At 37.7% G+C, this 22,621-nt stretch overlaps 2 protein-coding genes and 2 non-coding genes across 5 annotated transcripts in view; 2 read left to right on the top strand and 2 right to left on the bottom strand.

Moving 5' to 3' along the window:
* The window catches only part of creb3l1 (cAMP responsive element binding protein 3-like 1), a 33,124-nt gene extending 27,101 nt beyond the window's left edge, over positions 1–6,023 (bottom strand). For both annotated transcript variants that reach the window (XM_055228172.1, XM_033981420.2), the window contains exon 1: positions 5,735–6,023. In XM_055228172.1, coding sequence (XP_055084147.1) covers positions 5,735–5,839 — 105 coding nt within the window. In that variant the 5' untranslated portion in view covers positions 5,840–6,023. The remainder of the gene's footprint in view (positions 1–5,734) is intronic.
* Positions 6,024–12,334: 6,311 nt separating this feature from the next.
* trnas-cga (transfer RNA serine (anticodon CGA)) lies at positions 12,335–12,416 on the top strand. The gene has a single exon. It is a non-coding gene; the product is annotated as a tRNA-Ser (tRNA).
* A 2,155-nt stretch (positions 12,417–14,571) lies between these two features.
* Positions 14,572–22,433, bottom strand: gpr180 (G protein-coupled receptor 180). Its single transcript, XM_033977063.2, has 10 exons — positions 22,243–22,433; positions 21,385–21,528; positions 20,727–20,821; positions 18,876–18,981; positions 18,579–18,759; positions 18,128–18,177; positions 17,847–18,001; positions 17,203–17,400; positions 16,754–16,831; positions 14,572–15,006 (listed from the first exon to the last, which is right to left on the bottom strand). Exons 1-10 carry the CDS (start codon positions 22,379–22,381, stop codon positions 14,851–14,853), a joined length of 1,302 nt encoding a protein of 433 aa, XP_033832954.1. The 5' UTR covers positions 22,382–22,433; the 3' UTR covers positions 14,572–14,850.
* Positions 15,328–15,409, top strand: trnas-cga (transfer RNA serine (anticodon CGA)). The gene has a single exon. It is a non-coding gene; the product is annotated as a tRNA-Ser (tRNA).
* Positions 22,434–22,621: the final 188 nt, after the last annotated feature.

The following is a 22,621-nucleotide window of genomic DNA, read 5'->3' on the forward strand; positions in this document are numbered from 1 at the left end:
GGGATCTGAACCAGGATTGTGCGGTCTTTGTGGTCTGGACTTGGTCGGGACTTGGAAAAGTCGGACTTTCCTTGAACCGCCTAGACTCAGTGAACCCCATGCATTGTGCACACACAGTGGAGCTCTCACATTCCAGTTATGCAGTGAGGCAACCAATCAGAAAGCAGGATGAGGAACTCTGACCAATGAGAGTGGAGGATAAAAGTGAACAGGCGGGGCTTGTGGACAGCTGGGGAACAGGGTTTGAATGGAGCAGTTTAGGCAAAAGTTATGGTGATAAATTATGTGAAAACTAACGGAAACAGAGGATTGTTTTGGAATAGCATGAGAGGGAGGGAGAGAGGACTAAACCAGGACTAAATCAGGATCAGACTTGGATTAAAACAGGATTCAAATAAAACCAACTAGCTCTAATAGCAATAACTGACTAAACCAAGCCTAAACCAGCATTGGAAGTAGTGGTAGTAGCAGTAAAAGTGATAATAGTAGTGGTAGCAGCAGCAGCAGTAGTAGTAGTAGTAGTAGTAGTAGTAGTAGTAGTAGTAGTAGTAGTAGTAGTAGTAGTAGTAGTAGAAGTAGAAGTTGTTGTAATAGGACTAAACCAGCACTAAATCAGGATCAAACTTGGACTAAAACAGGTCTCAAATAGGACCAACTAGCTCTAATACAACAAATTCTAGAAAATAACTTTACCAGAACTAAACCAGGACTATGCCAAGACTTAACCGGGACTTGTAATGGTGGTGGTAGTAGTAGTAGTAGTAGTGGTGGTAGTAGCAGTAGTAGTAGTAGTATTAGAAATGGTAGTAGTAGCTGGCTAACATAAGTAGTAGTAGTAAATGGGCCAGACAGAAAAAAGTCGATAAAAATGTTTTCTTACACAACACAGTAATGATGTAATTTTTTAAAGATTATTTGAAAATATGAAGAAATGACCTTAAATGGAGTTTGAACTAACCCAAGACTAAACCCAAAATACAATCACTCGTGACTACAATGGTCCACTGCTTTGAATTAGAAAACCACAAAACATCATCTTTTTCCCAGACCAGAGACCAGACCAAAGACCAGACCAGAGACCAGGTCTGATCCAAGTCCTGGTCCAGAGAAGGTCTTCATTTAGACCAAAACCACAACAGTCATGGGCTGAATCAGAGACAGGAATAAACCGAGATGTGAACTGTTCAGTTTTGACAGAGGTTGGACGACAGGATACAATATGGAAGATACAGCCAACTCAAACCAGAACTACATTTATGAATGAACTAGTTTAGACAGAGGTTAACAGACCGATTAAAGCTGCACTATGTAACTTTTCTGGCGGGGGGATCCTCTACCTGCTTGTTTCCATGGATACGTTATTGCTTTAACTACATTAAACATATCTCTTATCAATTAAAGGTGTTTTTATTGCTCAAAGACATATTGAAAAACTTGCATTCTTACAGCAGCAGTGTCTCCTCTCCACAGATGTAACCTGCAATTTAACCTGACCATGACCTGCTTTTGTTCTAATGCCATACTTTGGAACATGCTGAACAAAGCATTAACATCTCCTCGGAAGCAAGCTGGCGGTGGTCCCATCAATATTAAAGTTACATAGTGCTACTTTTTAGCACCTAGAATTATTATTTGAAGTATTATAGTCATAAGTAAAAGACAAAAATACAGGAAGTAGTAGCGAGCTCTAAAATCGAAGCCACTGCCGCCTCTTTCAAAACTATGTACATTTTCTAACTAACAACATCACATTCAAATCTAAACCAGCAGGAAACCCAAAACTAAACCAGGACTAGACCAGGACCAAACAAGGACTAGACCAGGACTAAACAAGGACTAGATCAGGACTAAACAAGGACTAGACCAGGACTAAACAAGGACTAGATCAGGACTAAACAAGGACTAGACCAGGACTAAACAAGGACTAGACCAGGACTAAACAAGGACTAGACCAGGACCAAACAAGGACTAGACCAGGACTAAACAAGGACCAGACCAGAATTAAACAAGGACTAGACCAGGACTAAACAAGGACTAGACCAGGACTAAATAAGGACTAAATAAGGACTAAATAAGGACTAGACCAGGACTAAACAAGGACTAGATGAGGATTAAACAAGGACCAGACCAGGACTGAACATGAACTAGATCAGGACCAAACAAGGACTAGACCAGGACTAAACAAGGACCTTACCAGGACTAAATAAGTACTAGATTGTGAGTAAACAAGGACTAGACCAGGACTCGACCAGGACTACACAAGAACTAGACCGAGACTAAACAAGGGCTAGACCAGGACCCAACCAAGTCCACATCAGAACTAAAATGTAAACTTGATTTTATCCTTATTGAAACATGTATCTTGGCCTGGTCCTCTTCCTTCTAACAATGTGAAGAATGCTGCTTTGGGATCCTGGTTTGAGGACGGCTCAGCGTGGTGTCTCCAAATGAATGGGACTGTCACCACAATAACCCACAATGCACTGCCCCAAACACATGCAACATGTGACAGTTTTAACTTTAAACTTCAGCTTTAACCATCCGTATAACTGTGTGAGGTAAGATGTATTTTTAAAGCGGTTTAACCTGACTGTGACCCTGTTAAGTTTAAGTTTTGTCCTTAAAAAGTTATTTAAAATTCATACAATACTGCCTAGTGTACTTTTATAAACCACCTGCTTGTCGCCATGGATATGCTAGCTCTTAGCCTTGAATGTTCCACAGTATAGTATTTATCTACCATTTATTTCATTGTTAATGTTTTTGTTTTTGTTATTTTGCTCATAAGTACCTTGAAAAACATGCATTCTTATTGTGAGTAGACTCGCATCTCCACAGATCTGACCTGGTTGTAACTTGGCCTGACTGTGGCATTTGCTTGTCACCGCGGCGATTAAAAGATAAGTTAAATGTCATACTGTGGAGCATTCTAGGCAAAGCAATAACATCTCCATGGAGACAAGACGGCGTACCTTAAACTAGAAAAGTTACACAGTGCACCTTTTATAATGACTCCTCAATTTTTTCATCAGTGAGAATTCAGCATTTTCATTTGACATTGATTTTATGTCAGATGCCCTTCCTAAACCAACCCTCGTTTTTATATGTGATACTAAACAATGATACTAGTAATACTAATACTACTACTCACATACATTTTGGACTATTTATGATAAACCTGGGACAAAACTAGTACATATGACACCGCATTTTATTTGCAGTAAACCAGTTATAACTTCATTTAAACTCTGAGTATTTTGACCGCTGGCTCACACATTGTTTTGCGTAGCTGTTAGCGTTTTCCCATTTGTCAAAATACATGTGTTTTTGTGCTTTTGTTGTTAATGATAGACTGAGGTGAAGGTGATGATCAGGTTCAGAGCGTGAGAACCAAACCAGCTGAACAGACAGTTAAGCGTCCAGGTGTCCACGCTCCACTAGTAAAGGCGCACTATGGAACTTTTCTGGTGTAGAGTCTGCTACCTGCTTGTCCCCATGGAGCTTATAGGGCTGGATGATTTGGAAAGTATATCTAATTGCGATTTTTCTTTTCTCCAGCACTGCGATTTGTGATTCATGTTTTGTGGTTTGTGATTTATGTTTTAATTATAGGATTCTGCTCAAAGTTCAGTTCACATTTTAAACCTGTCCAAAAGAATTGGCAAATAGGCCTTTAAACTGACAAACTAATACAAGAACCACATTTCAGAACATGTTTGTGCAGATCTAAACTACAGGGCTAGCATTTTTGCAGAATAAGACAGGAGATTTTGTTGTTTGGGCAGGAAATTATTACTTTAAAAACTGCAACTTTTGCTATTTGCTAATTGCGTCCATTCAGATTGTTTTGATTTCTAATAATCTTAATCTTGCAGCCCTAATGGAGAAGTTTGAATTTCCTTGGAATGTTCCACAATATGGCATTAAACACGTCTATGTCTAAGGAAACAATCAGGTGACAATTTACAGGTTAGATATGAGTAACCAAAAACTTTACTTTAAAATAATATTACAGTACAAGTAAACAGTCTTACATGTGTCCCAGGTGATATGAAAAGGTTAATGAATACTTTATGAATCCCTCCTGGTTAACTCTCATATTTGCTTTGTTTAATTTGATCACAGTTTAAAAAAAATACATTGTCTTTAGATCATAAACAAGTTTAAATTGAGTTTAAATGCATTAAAATAAGTAGAAACACATTTATCAGTGTGCGTAATATGGCACAAAGGCAGTGCCAAAGACTAAAAACCACAACACATCCGTATACATAGTTATAGCGTTTATATTGTTCAAACGCAAATAAACTAGACTGTTAAATGAATGAGTCCGCCCGGATCTGACCAGGATGTGGGTCTCGAGCTGACCACGCCCACGGCACGTCCAAACCAAAGTAACCATTACGCACCATGGATCTATATTACGCACAGAGAAGACATTATATTATGGCTGCTTTTCCCTAATGTTTTTATATTATGGTAAGCCTGGTATTTATACGAATGCATATATGGGATAAGGGATATTGGATAATTATTTTTCATCAGTATTTTTGGTAATTGATAAAAAAGAAAGCAAAGACGGCCTATTAAACTCCTAAAACAAAAATGAAGCGAATAATTGGCACAAAATAGCGTAGACTGCAACTTGTATCTAATTACATATAGGCTGTACAAACTGCTTAACTGGAGACTGCAAAAAAGACTAAACCTGGTCAGATTTGACAAGCAAGCATAGGTCGAAACTGTGATCCAAAATCGGTTTAAATGAGGACAGGTACGCTAAAGCTTCCCAAATTAACACTGTGCGATAGAACTGACTTCACAAGAGCCAGAGTGGGGCTGTGTGCAGGACTATGGACACATTTGTGACCCAAACATCATAAAAGCACGTTAACAAACCGTTGCCACTGTTCACTTTAGCACTCGTTAGTTTAAAAGTCTGAGGATTTTGTCACCAAACTTTCCTGACCCCTCGTGTGTGCGGTGATTGGATCAGAAAACGAGTCAGGCGCGCGTAAAAATGTCTCATCTGAGTTTACGTCTGCGCCTCGCTCCATCCACCAGAGCTGTGTTTACGTCGCCTGCAGCTACGTTTTACCTGCACACGCTGCTCTCACCCGGCTTCAGCAGCGCTTGAAGCCACAAATATCAAACATGTCTGATATCCCTGCGGCCGCACGCTCAGCAGTCGCGCGTTCACCGTAAACAGGTAATCTCGCCAGGCAGCTCGTAACCCCCCTGGACGCTCGCTGCACGACGCTGACGCACTGAGGAGCCGCAATTTGGCCTGATTTTATAATCGTCGTGCGTCAAAATCGGTCCAAAACAGGGTAAACCCAAAAAAGTCCATGGTATTTCCAAAAACAAAGCAGGAATCGTTATGCGTAAAATACATAAGGTGCCATTATACTAAAACCAACTGAGGCGAGTCTAAATTAAAATTATGGCAAAGCTTTTTTTCAAATTAAACAAGACTAAACAATTAATAAAGATAAACGTAAAAAAACAAACAAACACCAGGTATGTTAAAGCACGCAGGAACGAACGTAAACACGAATGCAATCTGCGTAAAAATGTAAATATGTTGAACTTCGGTGCAATTTACACCTAGATTCAACAGGTCAGATCCAGGCAAAGACTACGCCAATAAAAAACTGCAACAAAATATCAAATTAACCCTGTATTTATCCCCAAATGCCTCGTTCATTGTCAAAGTACCATATATTTTACATACCACGTTTGACAGAAAATCTCCATCGAGTTCTTCCAGGTCCAACAGGTTGCTGCTCACGGATGGATACAGTTTATCTGCCGCTAAACTCTCCAAAATAGCGTCCATTTTGTGATGTTTTGCGTCGTCTTCTCCAAAAAATATATTTCATTCAGCTATGATCCAGTAGAGGAGCGGTGTATTTTCACATCCTTGGCCGATGCTGGTGCGTCTATGAGCGGATAGGGGTAGAGAGGTGTACCGCCGTCAGAGCTCCATCCCCAGCTGTTTCTGTGCGTTTGAGCCGTGCGTCAGCGCGTTACGCAGAAATCAGTAAATATTCACGTAAACCACGCCCTCCGCTGTCTTTAAAGTAACGCCCTCAAGGAGTCAGATGGGTCCAGAGATTCTACACGATGTGATGTTAGTCATAAAGTCACTTATTCTATCTTGTAAATAAGGATATTAAATTTTGCATATTTAGTGTATACTATTTGAAAATGATATAGGTCAAGCTGTAGGATGAATAGCGGCCAGCATTAGCTACTACTGCTACTACTACTACTGCTACTACTACTGCTACTACTACTACTACTACTGCTACTACTACTACTGCTGCTACTACTACTACTACTACTACTACTACTACTACTACTGCTACTACTACTACTACTACTACTGCTACTACTACTACTGCTACTACTACTACTACTCCTACTGCTGCTACTACTACTACTACTACTGCTACTGCTACTACTACTACTACTACTACTGCTACTGCTACTACTACTGCTGCTACTGCTACTACTACTGCTACTACTACTACTACTGCTACTGCTGCTACTACTACTACTACTACTGCTACTACTACTACTACTACTTCTACTACTACTACTACTAATACTGCTAATACTACTGCTACTACTACTGCTACTACTGCCGCTACTACTCCTGCTGCTACTACTACTGCTACTACTACTACTACTACTGCTACTACTACTACTACTGCTACTGCTGCTACTACTACTACTACTACTACTGCTACTACTATTACTACTTCTACTACTACTACTACTACTGCTACTACTACTAATACTGCTACTACTGCTGCTACTACTACTGCTACTACTACTACTAATACTGCTGCTTCTACTACCACAATTGAGGTCATAATCCTGTGGTGGAGTTTGCTGTTTAACTGTCATATTACTGATGTGTTGACCTTTTTTTAAAAAAAAATGGCACAAAGATCAACGTCTCCTCTGTCAGTGTAAATACTCAAAAGTGAAATGATTTTTTTCATAACAGCTTCAGAATGTTGTGCCATTATTCAACCCTAACGACATGATTGTTGTCAGTTGAAAGGACCTTCAAACCATAAGATCAACTTTATGGAGCCAATCCCAAACAAATAATGAAGGTTCAACATTTGTGAATCTTAAGTTAGAATCTCCCATCTGAAATTATGACATTGGGTGGAATAGAGAGGCTATTAAAATGAAATAGTATGAAATGGTTAGTTAAATTATATATTCTTGAAAAATACTTAATCTGTATAATACTTGAGAGACAGCCATTTTCTGCCTTAAATCCCCTTGTCTCCATCGCAGTGGTCTCGCTCTGTTTGGTCTGGCTCTAATTGGCGTTTGGAGTCTGGTTTTGGGCACTTCCTGGAAAATCTTTTTAAATGCAGCAGAGTCTCGTAAACATTATTAGTCCCACCTGGATTTTACGGCACACGACAGAACGACTTTAGTGCCAGCAATTTACAATGAAGCTACTGGATTTAGCCAAATACTCACTCACTATGGCTAAAAAAAAAAGGTGAGTTAGCAAAATTTAAAGATGCATGATGGAACTTTTCTGCTGTAGGGTGCGCTACTTGCTTGTTTCCTTGGAGCTGTTGCCGCTTTGCCAGGAATGTTCCTCAGTATGGCATTTACCTTATCTATCTTACATGTATTCAATTCCAGGGGTATTATTGCTAAAATAAAAAAAAAAAAAAAAATTTAAAAAATAAATAAATACATAATATAATATAATATAATATAATATAATATAATATAATATAATATAATATAATATAATATAATATAATATAATATAATATAATATAATATAATATAATAATATAATATAATATAATATAATATAATATAATATAATATAATAAATTAAAATAATAAATAAATAATATAATATAATAAATTAAAATAATAAATTAAAATACATTCTCACTGTGAGAGGGGTCATCTCTCCACAGATCTGATATGTAACTTGGCCTGATAGTGTTACCTGCTTGTCTCCATGGAGATGTTGTTGCTTTGCCAGGAAAATCTAGTGTTTATGAAGAATAATAATAAGCAAAATGCAGATACATTTTATGCCAGATGCCCTGCCTTCCTGGACAATGGAGTGTATTGCCCAAGGACAGAGTGGTAGACAATAGAAGAAAAACAGGGAGGATCCGCCTCAAGCTTGTCTCATGGAATGTTCCATAGTACGGCATTAAACCTATCTCATGTCCATAGAGGTAAGCAGATGAAAATGGCAGGTCAGATCTATGGAGAAGCGACCCCACTCACAGTGAGAATGCATGTTTTTCATAGTATTTCTGAGCAATAAAAAAAAATGTAATTAAATAAATGCAAGAGAGATCAATTTAATATTGCGCTTTTCCACTCACCCATTCACACACACATTCATACACCAGTATATACAGACACTCAGGGCGAGGGTTAAGTGTCTTGCCTAAGGACACAGCAACAGCATTTATTCGTAGGAGCTGGGATCACACCGCCAACCTGTGAATCAATGGACACTCAACCAATTGAGCTACTGTCAGCCTCAATTGAATACCATATTGCGGAACATTCTACACAAAGTAATAATATTGCCATTGCCAACAAGTAGGAAGCCAACCCACCCACACATATGCACATAATAGAAAAAATACAGATTACACCTTTAACTGTACATAGAATTACATAGGACTTTTCCGGTATGTTCATTCAGTCATAGTTTTGTTTTGGTCGATAGAAACCAGTACCTTTTGTAAACCTTATTGTGATCTAAGGCGTTGTTGAGAGAGAAATTGAAACTTTATCTCTTTGTGTTTAGTGCTTCTCCTTTTCTCCTCACACTATGATTGTATCGGCGAGAGGGACGTATCGTAACAGCTGAAAGGCCAGGTTTACCATAGGGACGACCTATTTATCTTTAGATAACTGCGACTGGCATTTACTGTATATGAGGGATTTAGCATGATAGGAAAACGTAAGATGCATCCTGGTTTAGTCCTTATTTAATCCAGGTTTATTTCTGGTTTAGAATCCTACATATTCAATCCATTTTAGACAGATAGTTTAATGCCATAGTGTGTAACTTTCCATGGAAACAAGCAGATGGCGGACTGATTTTAAAGAGGTGCTATGTAACTCTGTAGGTGAAGGGTCTACCACTAAGAAGTTTCCAAGGAGATGTAATTTTATTCACTTTCAATTTATGTCTCTCCATAGGAACAAGCAGGCATCTCCACTCAGCCAAGTTACAAGTCAGATCTGTGGAGAGATGACCCCCCTCACAATAATAATGCATGTTTTTCAATGTATAGAAACATGTGTAACTGAATCACTGCAAGAAAAATGTTTTAAAGCTATACTGTGAAAGATTAGATGCAAAGCAATAACATTTCCATGGAGACAAACAGTGGAACCTCCTCCTGAAAAGCTTCACAGTGAACATTTAAGAAAATTGTTTATCTTTGTGAAATGTCTGTTATCTGTTGCATTCGATATCTTCCTATACTGTCCATAAGAGGCACGGATTGTCCCAGAGTCATCCCAGAAAAGGTGTGTCTCCCCTGGGATACAGCCTCTTTGTCCTCCCCCGTCTCTCTTTGGACGATTACCATCAGCTGTTCTGACTGCCATTCTTTCTCCCTCTTATGCAACTGCGTCTAACTTTACAACCTGCTTTTTTCCTCATTGCCTCTCTCCTCTTTGCTTCCTGACCTTGTGTTTTGGAGTATTATTTTACACAACTGGAAATATGTCAATTCCCTGAAGTCTTAAATTTCTATTGATTTGATTAAAACTGGTTTTAGCACAAGAGAAGCAACAATCTGGATTCCCACAATATTTAAAACTGTGAACTGTGATACCTCCTTCCAAGCAGTTTAGCAGCTTCCATAAATGGGAATGAATTTGCAGACTAACAGGAAGACAAAACAGCTGAGGTTTATGAGTTCAGTAATTATTGTAGAAGAATCTATTCAAGCTTGTTGTCTCTAATTTTTTTTCTTGCTAGTTATAGGTGATTTTAAAGGTACGGTATGTAACTTTCTGAAGGTGGCTTGTGGCCAGCATGATTCCATGGAAATAAAAAGTCAATATTTTGGAAAATTATCAATGAAGACAGATAAGCTTTATGTCATACTATGGAAGATTATAGCCAAGGGAACCACATTTACATAGAAACAGACGGGAAGAGGCCCTCCTCCAGACCAAGTAAAAAATCGGGTTTGCGGAAATGCAAGTCCACTCAGAGTAAGGATAAGGGGTAAGTTTTTCAGTTAAATAAACACAAACAAAAAAATTACATACTATAGCTTTAATGTTAAAATGGCTTATCAAGATCATTTATAAACATCCAGAGGAATATTCTAGCTTAGCTGGGGTTTAATCAAATATGTGAATGTTGAGTCCTGGTTTAGTTCAGTTTTAGTCCCAATTTAGTCCTGGTTTTCATTTATGTTATGTCCTGACTTAGCTTAACTATTACTTGTCTATCTCTGGTTTATGGTTTTGACCTGATTAAGTCTTGTTTTAATTATAAGTGTAAGTTATGTTAAGTCCACAGTTTACAGTTTAGTCCTGTCCGAGCCGTATTTTAGTCCTGGTTTGGTTATGGTTTATTCCCGATTGAGCCCAACTTTAGTTCTGGTTTGAACCTGGAATAGTTGTAGTTTAGTTCTGATTTATTTACATATAAACCCTAGTTTGATTCTGACAGAGTCCTGACTCTATCCTGGTTGAAACATGCGAGATATACAAGATATAGTTTACATTTCAGATCTAACTTTAGCATTAGTCCTAATTTAGTCCTTGCCTAATCTTTTATACTGTTTGATATACTGTTTTGACCAATTTTACTCTTTCCCTCCATTATCACTCCACTGTGTACCCATCCATTTCATTCATAAACTCACTCAGTCAAACAGTACCGTTCCCTCATTGGCTAGTCGTGTCAGGTAGCCTCGATCAAGGTCTGTGATTGGTCCACTGTGTTCTGACGATGCAAGCTGTGACTCATGGTTCTATTTTCTGATCCAATTTCAGACGCTGACCTTTCGATGACGTCACTGGTCGCTGGTTTTGTTGATGCTTTTTGCTGCAAAGAAGAGACAAGAGACATTACGGTCATTATAATTGTTAATCTGACCCAACTAATGACCAAGGTCCTATTCGACAAAGGATTCAACCATGAGGGCTAATATTAATATGTAATTATTCAAAGTTTGATCATGAACAGACAGGACAGGATGGTAAAAATGTACAAATGACAATGGATTATGAATATATTAGGGCTGTTTCTGGAATCAGATTAGTCAGAAAACATAGTCTATCTTTTTGCATTTTTATTAGAAACACAAGTAAGGAAGTAAGTAGTAGTAAAAGTATGAATGCAAAATAGTATTAGTAGTTGTAGTATTAGTATTAGTAGCAGTAGTAGTAGTAGTAGTAGTAGTAGTAGTAGTAGTAGTGGTGGCAGCAATATCTCTACTGTAATTACCTTATTCACTAACATAGTTTTAAATTTGTAGTATTTTTGCCCTTGTATGGGGTCATACATAATAGATCTAATCCAGAAATTCCAATTTATCGTACTTGGTTTGGTTTACTTTTACATGGATTTTTTAATACTATACGTGTAATACATAATTATTGTAACTTCTAGTACTTGTATTTATTCAAAAGTACTGGATAAAACATTTCGTTCTAAAAGATAAATAGCAGGCCTACATCTGATAGTTAACTATTGTATGCAGTAGAGGGCGCTGTTTACCATAGAACATACAATATTTAATTTCATCAATAGACAGAAAATTACTCACACTTGTATTTTTGCTCCCTTTGGTTAAAATAAATAAATAAATAATGAATTAATAATGAATTCATTAATTCATTAAAAGAATTAAATTTAAAAAATCCCAGCTATCTATTAGCAAAAGACGATGGAATACGGTGTAAAATACACGGTCCAGTTAGCCAGTCTTGTCCTAGTTTATTTCTTTAGTAAAAGACTTAATTGTTTTACATTTAAAAGGCATTACCTGTACTAAAATTAAGTAAATAAACGCGATTTTGGTCAAGAACAGTTTTTGGGATTTACCGGGGCTTCCGTCAACACTGAAACTACGCATGCGCATAAATATTTGGTGCAATGACGTAACACTAAAACGTTTTAAAATCTACTTTTTGATTCAAGTATCTTTGGACATGTTATTGGGGTAAAAAGAAAGCATTTGTTTCAGCAAATGTCAAAAAATAGCTATAATTAACACAAATATACAGATATACAGGAAGCTGCCTTAAAAGTGGTCATGTGATCATCGTCATGTGAGTCACGGTGGCCGAGAGGTTAAGGCGTTGGACTCGAAATCCAATGGGGTCTCCCCGCACAGGTTCGAATCCTGTCCGTGACGAGATACATTTATGCTCCTGGAATTATACTACAACCTATGATGGGAAAAATTCAATCAAGAATTAGTGACTTTTAAATGAGAGAATGATGGTATATAGAATATCCTAAACAATTAAGAAAGAACAAGCTGTTGCTGGGTTTCAGATGACATCACAGGTATCCATGGGTTTTAGAAAGATGAAAATTTAGAACAGTTACCAAAGCTATTAACAATTTGAAAGAAATTATTATATCTTTTGAATGGGAAAATATCCTCAAAATGGTGCATATAACATGAAGCTGAAGCCCATGAATAGGTTTATAATACTGAATACATGGGGTCAAGAGTCTGTTTTCCCAATTAATAACATTGCACTTTACTATGAAATATCAAAAGTGTAAATTCACCAATGAAGTGGATAGTAAATGTGTCAGTCAACTCATCAGTACAAAATAGATTCATAAATATTTAAAATGAGTAGAAATAACATGACTTTTTGGGTTTAAAGATATACATAGAACCTTTAATCTAATCGTAATCTATTCTATCAATGTTCTGTTTAGTCATTGTTTAAAGATGGTTAGTCCCAGTTTTAATCCTGGTTGAGTCTAGGTTGAGTCCTGGTTTTCCCAATCTATTCCATACTCAGATTAGTTATATTTACTTTTTTCCATCTACAATATCAAATTACAAACCATGTAAGCACAAGTTTAAATATATATTAAAACTATATATTTATAATAAACACAGCACTGCAGGCACATTTATCCTAATATGCTGAAATAACATTACTCCACCTTATGGTACAATGAGTTTATTACATTTCAAAGTCACAGTTTCCATATTTTCACAGGATTTGGTGTAAAATAAATATATATTGTTTTTAATGGAAACCAAACATCCCTTTATAAAACAATGACATGCTTCAACAGAATTCAACATGCAACAAAATATTTTCTTTTCACTGAATCTAACCAGCCCAGTCAGAAGTGTCATGATAATGTGAGGACAGCTTTTTAAGACAACAGTGATAAAAATATAATACCTAAATTACAGTAACCTTATTTCAATTTAATAAAGTGATCTCAATAACATAGCGTATTGCCACTGTGAATATTTGGCTTACAATACATTTAAAAAATAAAAAAGCTTAAAGATATTTTGGTCCTAGTTTAGTCCTGGTTTAGTCCTGGATTAGTTCTGGTTCAGTCCCGGTTTAGTACTGGTTCTGTCCTGGTTTAGTCCCGGTTTAGTCCCGGTTTAGTCCCGGTTTAGTCCCGGTTTAGTTCTGGTTTAGTCCTGGTTTAGTCCTGGATTAGTCCTGGTTTAGTCGTGATTTGGTCGTGATTTGGTCTTGGTTTAGTCCTTGTTTAGACACAGTTCTGTTTTAGTCTTCTTGATTTAATCTGAAGAGGTTAGACTGTGTTTAGTCCAAGTATAGTCCCGGTATTTAGACCTGATTTAGTCTTCGTGTACTGATAGTTTTTTGGTTGTTTGTTTAGTTAGACCCACTTTAGTCCTAGGTTTAATCTTGGTTTAGTCTTGGTTAAATTCTAAGTTTGTCCTGGTCTAATCTTGATTTAAAGGAGTAACTTTCAGGGGGAGTCTCTGTCATCTGCTTCTTTTCTCCATGGAAATGTTATTGCTTTGCCTGGAATGTTCCACAGTATGGCATTAAACTGGTCTATCTCAGTAAGATTGTATCTTTTTCAAGGCTTTTTTTAAATGATATATAGATGTGTGTAATGCCATATTGTGGAACATTCCAGGCAAAACAATAACATCGCCATGGAAACAAGCAGACGGAAAACCTTCTACCAGAAAGTTGTACAGTGCACCTTTAAGAACTGGTTTATATCATGATATAGTCTTACCTTATTCCTGGTTTTGTTTAGAAAATAGTTCTTTAGTTCTACATTTAATAGTTTTAGTTTTAGTCTTGATTTAGTCCTGGTCCGGTCCAAATTAGGTCTTAAATTCAACCAGTTCTAGTCCAGGTTCAGTCTAGATGTAGGTCTAAGATGTATCTTTTTCTTGTAGTCCTGATTAAGTTCTGATTTTGCCAAAGTTTAGTCTTGGCTTATTTCTGGTTTCGCATTTTCACTAAATAAAATGCCCATAATGATTTGTACAATCCAAAAAGATCAGTTATGTATAAATATAACCTCAAAACTCCACTGACTCTTGTAAACGTGACAGGTCAAATTTCATCCAGCTAACTTTCTCTATTGATTATCAAAACTAAATATTATTCTTTATGCATTTGCTCTGTAGCTCTCTTTTGCACCACTCCCTTCTATTTTTGCTACCACTTTAACATTTCAAAACACGTATTTGAAAGTTGTTGCAAGATTTGTGCTGCACAGAAGTCCATTGCTACAAATCTTGCATTGCACTGAGGTAGCAATGTCTCGTAGTTCAAAAACAGTAACTTTATAATCCATCCCGAAGGTTCTCAATAGCGCCCCCTATGGTTGGTCCGAGACATGGTTAAAGGTAGAGATGCTGAAGAAAGAGAGGAGACTTCCCAGTACAAAGATCTTGAGAGGAAAAGTTGATAAAGGATAACGACAGATATAGACTGGCAAAGTATTACACCGATAGTGATCACCTGAAAGACAAAAACAGAGATGTATTTGGTTAAACTGAAATAAGATTAAGATTAGATGATTAGATGAGTACATATACTGTTACAACAAGTTAAACATTTAAAAGGCATTACCTGTATTAAAGTTAAGTAAATAAACGTGATTTTGGTCAAGAACAGTTTTTGGGTTTTACCGGGGCTTCCGTCAACACTGAAACTACGCATGCGCATAAATATTTGGTGCAACGACGTTACAATAAAACATATTCAAGTATCTTTTGACATGTTATTGGGGCAAAGAGAATATGTTCAATCAATAACTACGATTACAACAACATCATGTGAGTCACGGTGGCCGAGAGGTTAAGGCGTTGGACTCGAAATCCAATGGGGTCTCCCCGCACAGGTTCGAATCCTGTCCGTGACGGGATACGTTTATGCTCCTGGAATTATACTACAACCGATGTTTGGGAAATAGCTTAGTTTGCTTTCACTTTCAATCAAGAATTAGTGACTTTTTAAATGAGAGAAAAATTGTACATAGTATATCCTAAACAATTAAGAAAAACAAGCTGTTGCTGGGTTTCCATGGATATCCACAGGTTTCAGAAACCACAGTTATTAACAATTTAAAACAAATTATTATATCTTTTGAATGGGAAAAAAAACAACTCAAAACAGTGCATTTAACAGGAAGCTGAAGCCCATGAATAGGTTCATCATATTGAATACAAATAGATCATTTTTAAAATGCCAATTTTAGTTGTAATATAGTGAGTTGTAGGACCTTAAAGTGATCAGGTTCAACGCTGGTGAATTCAGACTCTACAGTGTGATGATGTCATGCTCCCACATGGGGTCAAGAGTTAGTTTTCCCAATTAATAACATTGTTTATGAAATATCAAAAAGGTAAATTCACCAATGCAGTGGACAGTAAACGTTTCAATCAACTCATCAGTAGAAAAATAGATTCATAAACATTTAAAATAAGATTAGATGGATTAGATGAGTGAATGTATTGTACACTTTTCTGGTAGAGGGTCCACCACAGCTTGTCCCCATGGTGGTGTTTTTGCTTTGCCTGAAATGTTCCACGGTAAGGCCTTAAAGTTAACTATGTCCGTGTAGACAAGCAGGTACCGTCCCCAGATCAAGTTATAGGTCAGGTCTGTGGAGTTCGCTCACAGTAAGAATGCATGTTTTTGTAGTGATAAAAACATTCGTTACTGAATAAATGCAAGATGGATAGCTTAATGCAAAACTGTGGGACATTCCGGGCAATGCAATAACAACTCCTTGGAGACAGGCAGGTTGTGGACCCCAAATCAGAAAAGTGACATTAAGTGTCGCATTCAGTGGACAAAAATGTGAAAATCATGTATAGAATTGTATTCACTGTCAACATTAGTAAATTATGTGTGTGATGTTAAAGTTAATTTTTTCAGCTTTTTTTTTTTTTTTTTTTTACATAAAATAATGAATTTTAATTGGATTTAGTTGCTCATTATTATATTTATTAATATAATATAATATAATATAATATAATATAATATAATATAATATAAAATTATATTATATTATATTATATTATATTATATTATATTATATTATATTATATTATATTATATTATATTATATTATATTATATTATATTATATTATATTATATTATATTATATTATATTATATTATATTATATTGTGACATGTAAAAACACAGTTCACAGTAAAATTTAATAATCCTGATATGTCAATCAGTATTGATAACTGACCTTTTCTCTCTGATGGTCGTTGAAAATGGCTGATATGAAGACGAGCACCGGATGACACAAGAACCACAGGAAACAGCCCTGAGGAGAGAGTCAATACAAACTGTATTTAAACATGCAAGTCTGTCAACCAGGACTAGACCAGCACTAGACCAGCACTAGATCAGCACTAGACCAGCACTAGATCAGCACTAGACCAGGACTAAACCAGGACTAGACCAGGACTAAACCAGGACTAAACCAGGACTAAACCAGGACTAAACCAGGACTAAACAAGGACTAAATCAGCACTGAACCAGCACTGAACCAGGACTAAATAAGGACTAAACAAGGACTAGACCAGCATTAGACCAGGATTAAACCAGGACTAAACCAGGACCGAACTAGGGCTAAACCGTGCCTAAACCAGGACTAAACTAGGTCTAAGCCAATGCAAAGACAATAGCATAAACCTTGGTGAAGCTGATGTAGAAGTCCCGTTTCAGAGTGCTGCGTTCGGTTGAGGTGATTTGATACAGGACTGAAGCCAGCACCAGAGCCATCAGCACCCTGAGGAGGAGCAGCAGCAACCCGGGGACACTCCTCTGAGCGTGGAAACTGTGGTGCTCACTGTCCGCCTCCGAGATCTGCTCCCACAACAGCAAAACCCCCTGAGAATATACAGAAAAGATCAGGTTATGAGGCAAATATAGTATAAAGATGAAATACTAAAAGTGGCAGTACCCAATTTTTCCCATGTATCTGAGCGAACTGTGTCTTGTCCCAGCACATGTTGTGTAAGCAGCTCTTGAAGTGAAAATATGTCCAGTGTGTACTGTCCGTGTCAAATTTTTCAAGTTTTTAAGATAATAAAAATCAGGTGAGTGTCTGTAAAGGTTCTATAATACATAGAGTTTACCTTATTTAAAAAAACTATCTCCATGGAGATGTTATTGCTTTTACTGGAATGTTCCACACTATAGCGTTAAACTTGACTATCTTGCATTTAAACATCCAGCTCAAAAAGGATTCAAAAGCTGTGTAAATCCCTTTGTCATAATGTACTTCTCTTTCATATTAGACAGGACTAGATCTTATTTATTTGCCTGTAGTGTACCTGTGTGATGACGGCACCCACAGCGACGGCTGTGGAGGTGGGCGTCTGCTCCCACTGCAGAGGTCTGGACTGAGGCTTCCTTCGAGACAGAGTCCAGCCCATACAGAGGCTCAGCAGCATGAACAGCATGGAGACCTGTGCTATCATGTCCCACACTGCAATCAAACACAACACAGTCAATGAACCAGAGCTACACCTGGGCTAACCACGATTAAACAGGATAAAAACACAATTAAATCAGGACGTTATATATCAAACACAGAGAGACAAATAGTTCTTACACTCTGCCAGGCTGCCCATGAAAGGGAGGCCAATTCCATCTCTTGAATATCTGAAAATAAACAAAAAAGAAAATGTTTTCATTGTAAATGTTGTTCTGTTCACACTTGTGCATGTGATTGACAGTAAAATTTGTCTAAATCTAATATTTCTGAGGGCCACATTGGGCCATCGGGCCACAGTTTGGACAACCTTGATCTAAACTTTAAATTCTAAAGTCTCATGGTCCTGGAACAGAAGTGGGACGCTCCATGGATCAACCATTTGGTCTAAGCCAGGACTAGACCTGTCTCTTTGCCTGGACAGGTGTGTGCAGTTGTGTTCTGTACCTGAACAGGTGTGTGTAGTTGTGTTCTGTACCTGGACAGGTGTGTGCAGTTGTGTTCTGTATCTGGACAGGTGTGTGTAGTTGTGTTCTGTACCTGGACAGGTGTGTGTAGTTGTGTTCTGTACCTGGACAGGTGTGTGTAGTTGCAGAGAGCAGACAGTCCCTGTAGTGCCAAAGCCACAGTGAGGACAGTGAGCACTGTGTGCATGGGCCCGCCCTTCCTCAGAGCCTGGACCAGAGGCTGCACATAGATACAACAGGCCACGAAGTACGCCAGCAGCAGCACAAAGTAGAAACTGAGCAGGCCTGGGAAAGAGAAGTAATTAATATGATATAACAAAACACAACATAATATATTATAATATAAAATGACACAAGAGGGGCAAACCAAACATTAGTTATAGTAAATGTAGTTTTCTGACCTGCTTCCTCTGAGCTGAAATGGTCCAGTGGGTTCCCAGCAGAGTCTGGGTTAAACAGGAGGATTGTGTACTGGACATCAGGGTGAGAGGGGAGCGGCACAGACTCCTACAAACAAGAAGATATAGTAAACATGATCATAATCAAAAGAATAACATAATGTTTGATAACTGTGTAGTCATCTTGGTCCCACATTGAAATACAATACATTCAATACTAATGTAAGGGACAGGACAAAACCAGGACAGAACCAGGACAAAACCAGGACTAAACCAGGACAGAACCAGGACTGACCCAGGGCAGAACCAGGACAGAACCAAGACTAAACCAGGACAAAACCAGGACAAAACCAGGACAGAACCAGGACAAAACCAGGATTAAAACAGGACAGAACCAGGACAGAACCAGAACAGAACCAGAACAGAATCAGAACAGAATCAGAACTAAACCAGGATTAAACCAGGACTAAACCAGGACTAAACCAGGACTAAACCAGGACTAAACCAGGATTAAACCAGGACAGAACCAGGACAAAACCAGGACTAAACCAGGACAAAACCAGGACAGAACCAGGACAGAACCAGGACTGAACCAGGGAAGAACCAAGACAGAACCAAGACTAAACCAGGACTAAACCAGGACTAGACCAGGACAGAACCAGGACTAAACCAGGATTAAACCAGGATTAAACCAGGACAGAACCAGGACAGAACCAGGACAGAACCAGGACAGAACCAGGACAAAACCAGGACTAAACCAGGACAAAACAAGGACAAAACCAGGACTAAACCAGGACAGAACCAGGACTGACCCAGGGCAGAACCAGGACAGAACCAAGACTAAACCAGGACTAAACCAGGACAAAACCAGGACAGAACCAGGACAAAACCAGGATTAAAACAGGACAGAACCAGGACAGAACCAGAACAGAACCAGAACAGAATCAGAACTAAACCAGGACTAAACCAGGACTAAACCAGAACTAAACCAGGACTAAACCAGGACTAAACCAGGACAGAACCAGGACAGAACCAGGACTAAACCAGGCCTAAACCAGGACAGAACCAGGACAAAACCAGGACTAAACCAGGACTAAACCAGGACAAAACCAGGACTAAACCAGGACAGAACCAGGACTGACCCAGGGCAGAACCAGGACAGAACCAAGACTAAACCAGGACTAAACCAGGACAAAACCAGGACAGAACCAGGACAGAACCAGGATTAAAACAGGACAGAACCAGGACAGAACCAGAACAGAATCAGAACTAAACCAGGACTAAACCAGGACTAAACCAGGACTAAACCAGGATTAAACCAGGACTAAACTAGGACTAAACCAGGACTAAACCAGAACTAAACCAGGACTAAACCAGGACTAAACCAGGACTAAACCAGGACTAAACCAGGACAAAACCAGGACTAAACCAGGACAAAACCAGGACAGAACCAGGAGAGAACCAGGACAGAACCAGGACTGAACCAGGGAAGAACCAAGACAGAACCAATACTAAACCAGGACTAAACCAGGACTAGACCAGGACAGACCCAGGACTAAACCAGGATTAAACCAGGACAGAACCAGGACAGAACCAGGACAGAACCAGGACAGAACCAGGACAGAACCAGGACAGAACCAGGACAGAACCAAGATTAAAATTAGTTTTGAAGTAAAAATAACCATACTGTTTAGAAACGTGTTTAAAAGACATTAATTGAGGCAGTGTAAAGTGTCTTTTAATTATTACTTCCACCTAGTCATTTTCAAATACTTTATACATAGATTAATTAGCTCAAAATAAGGATTCAATCAGTACTGTAGACCCCTCTATAATATTACAAAACACATTTACCTGGCAGGTGTATCTGTCTGAGTACAGGATGTGCCATAGAGAGGGGGAAGACTGTTTTGGGATGGTCTGGTTGTGCTCGTCGTGTTTCAGGTAAACTACAGGAAGCAAAAGAGAACAAAAATAAAAACAATGTATTATTTAATAATACCATTCTCTACATGAAGCAAAGAAGGAAACTACCACCCCCAGAAAGTTACACACTATACCTTTAATATTCAATAAAATCCTGGATTCAAAATAATATAAAACAGAAGATCAAAACATCTTTTCAAGTTGTTGTAGGCCCTTTGTACTATATTGAGATTTTGCTGGAGTCTTCTTAACCTTGTTGAATAATTTATTGTCACATTGTTCCTGTCCTCTTCTCATGTTACAGTGCATAAACCACAGAACCTACAGCCAAAATATGGATGCTTGTTTATTATTACTGTAATATCAAGATCAGTATCGAGTCTAATCCTTAGTACTAAAATTCAGTTTGAAATGTTAGTATTGTGACAACACTAATCTAAAAAAGCAAAGACCATTGAAAATGATCTTATTTGTAACTATGTGTCAAACTATAAACAGTACTAGTAGCAGTAGTAATAGTAGATGCAGTAGCAGTAGCAGTACAGTAGCAGTAGAAGCAGTAGCAGAAGAATTAGTAGTATCTTACTTGTAAACTGGGCACGTGCAAGCTTTTCAGAGCAGCTCAGTGTCTCCTGGTCTGGCTGCATCTCTAGATATAACAGAAGTTTGGCTTCTTGCTCCATTGCCAAAGCAGCATTATCCAACCGGCAAACCAGCAACCCACTGTCACCTGCAAAATACACATAAACATAAGGATTATGCAAAATTTCACAATTCACAAAAATGTGTAGATCTAATACAAAACATTCGATATTTATATTTAAAATAATAGAAAAGCTTTTGTCCTTTCTAAAATGACTTGCTTTTAAAAAAAATCTATATACTTGTCTACGCAGTTAATGTGCAACTAGACTCCCCTGGGTAATGTAATGGATGTGATTTATAATATGATATGCAATAGAAGAATACTGGCTCTATACATCATAATAAACTATAGGAAGAAGTGAAATCTAGTCATGTAACAGGTACATTTTGAATTTGTATAGCAAAGCATTGTTTGTCTTGTAAGTTTATAGAAGTTTGTCTTGTAAATTTGTAGTATGACAACTTTTAAACATACTACTTTTGTTTCAGCATGCTTACATTTCTGACTTTTCATTGAAAATTACATTAAATTCTATTATACCCTGTAGTAATGTATTTAACATCTACAATATACTATGTGTATACATATGAACAAATATGGCAGTTTTTCATTGACAGATAATATGCTTTTAAAACAATATTATCGTCATCTCTGTTGATCTGTTGATAACATGTTAGTTACACCTATTGTTAAACCTCTATAGACGAGCCCCATGATTCAGCTAATTATATTGGTAATAAATATGAAGTAAGACTAGATGTTGCAGACAGGACACGTTAGCACATCTCCACGCCTTACCTCCAAACATGAATTTAGTGATGTACTGGCCATATCTTTCCCTGGCCACTTCGCTCTTAAAAACTCCCGTCACAGTCTTCCCCCAAGTCTCCGGAAGAAGCCGCAAAACACACATAAACAGGGCTAATAAACGACGCATTTTAAGCAGAAATGCGTTCTGGAAATATCTGCAAATCTTCAATAATCGTTTGCCAATTCAATGAGCCACGAAGCCAGAAGTAAACCGGGAGCGTAAAGCTAGTTGACGTTAGCATAGTTTAGCGGAAGTAGAATAAATTAAAAGCACAACATTGTCATTTTTCGGTCAATAAAATACAAAATAAAGAACGTTTAGTGAACATATAGCAATAATAACCTTAAAATGATAAAATATAAGTAT

The sequence above is a fragment of the Periophthalmus magnuspinnatus genome, chromosome 2 (genome assembly GCF_009829125.3).
Source record: "Periophthalmus magnuspinnatus isolate fPerMag1 chromosome 2, fPerMag1.2.pri, whole genome shotgun sequence".
NCBI lineage: Eukaryota > Metazoa > Chordata > Actinopteri > Gobiiformes > Gobiidae > Periophthalmus > Periophthalmus magnuspinnatus.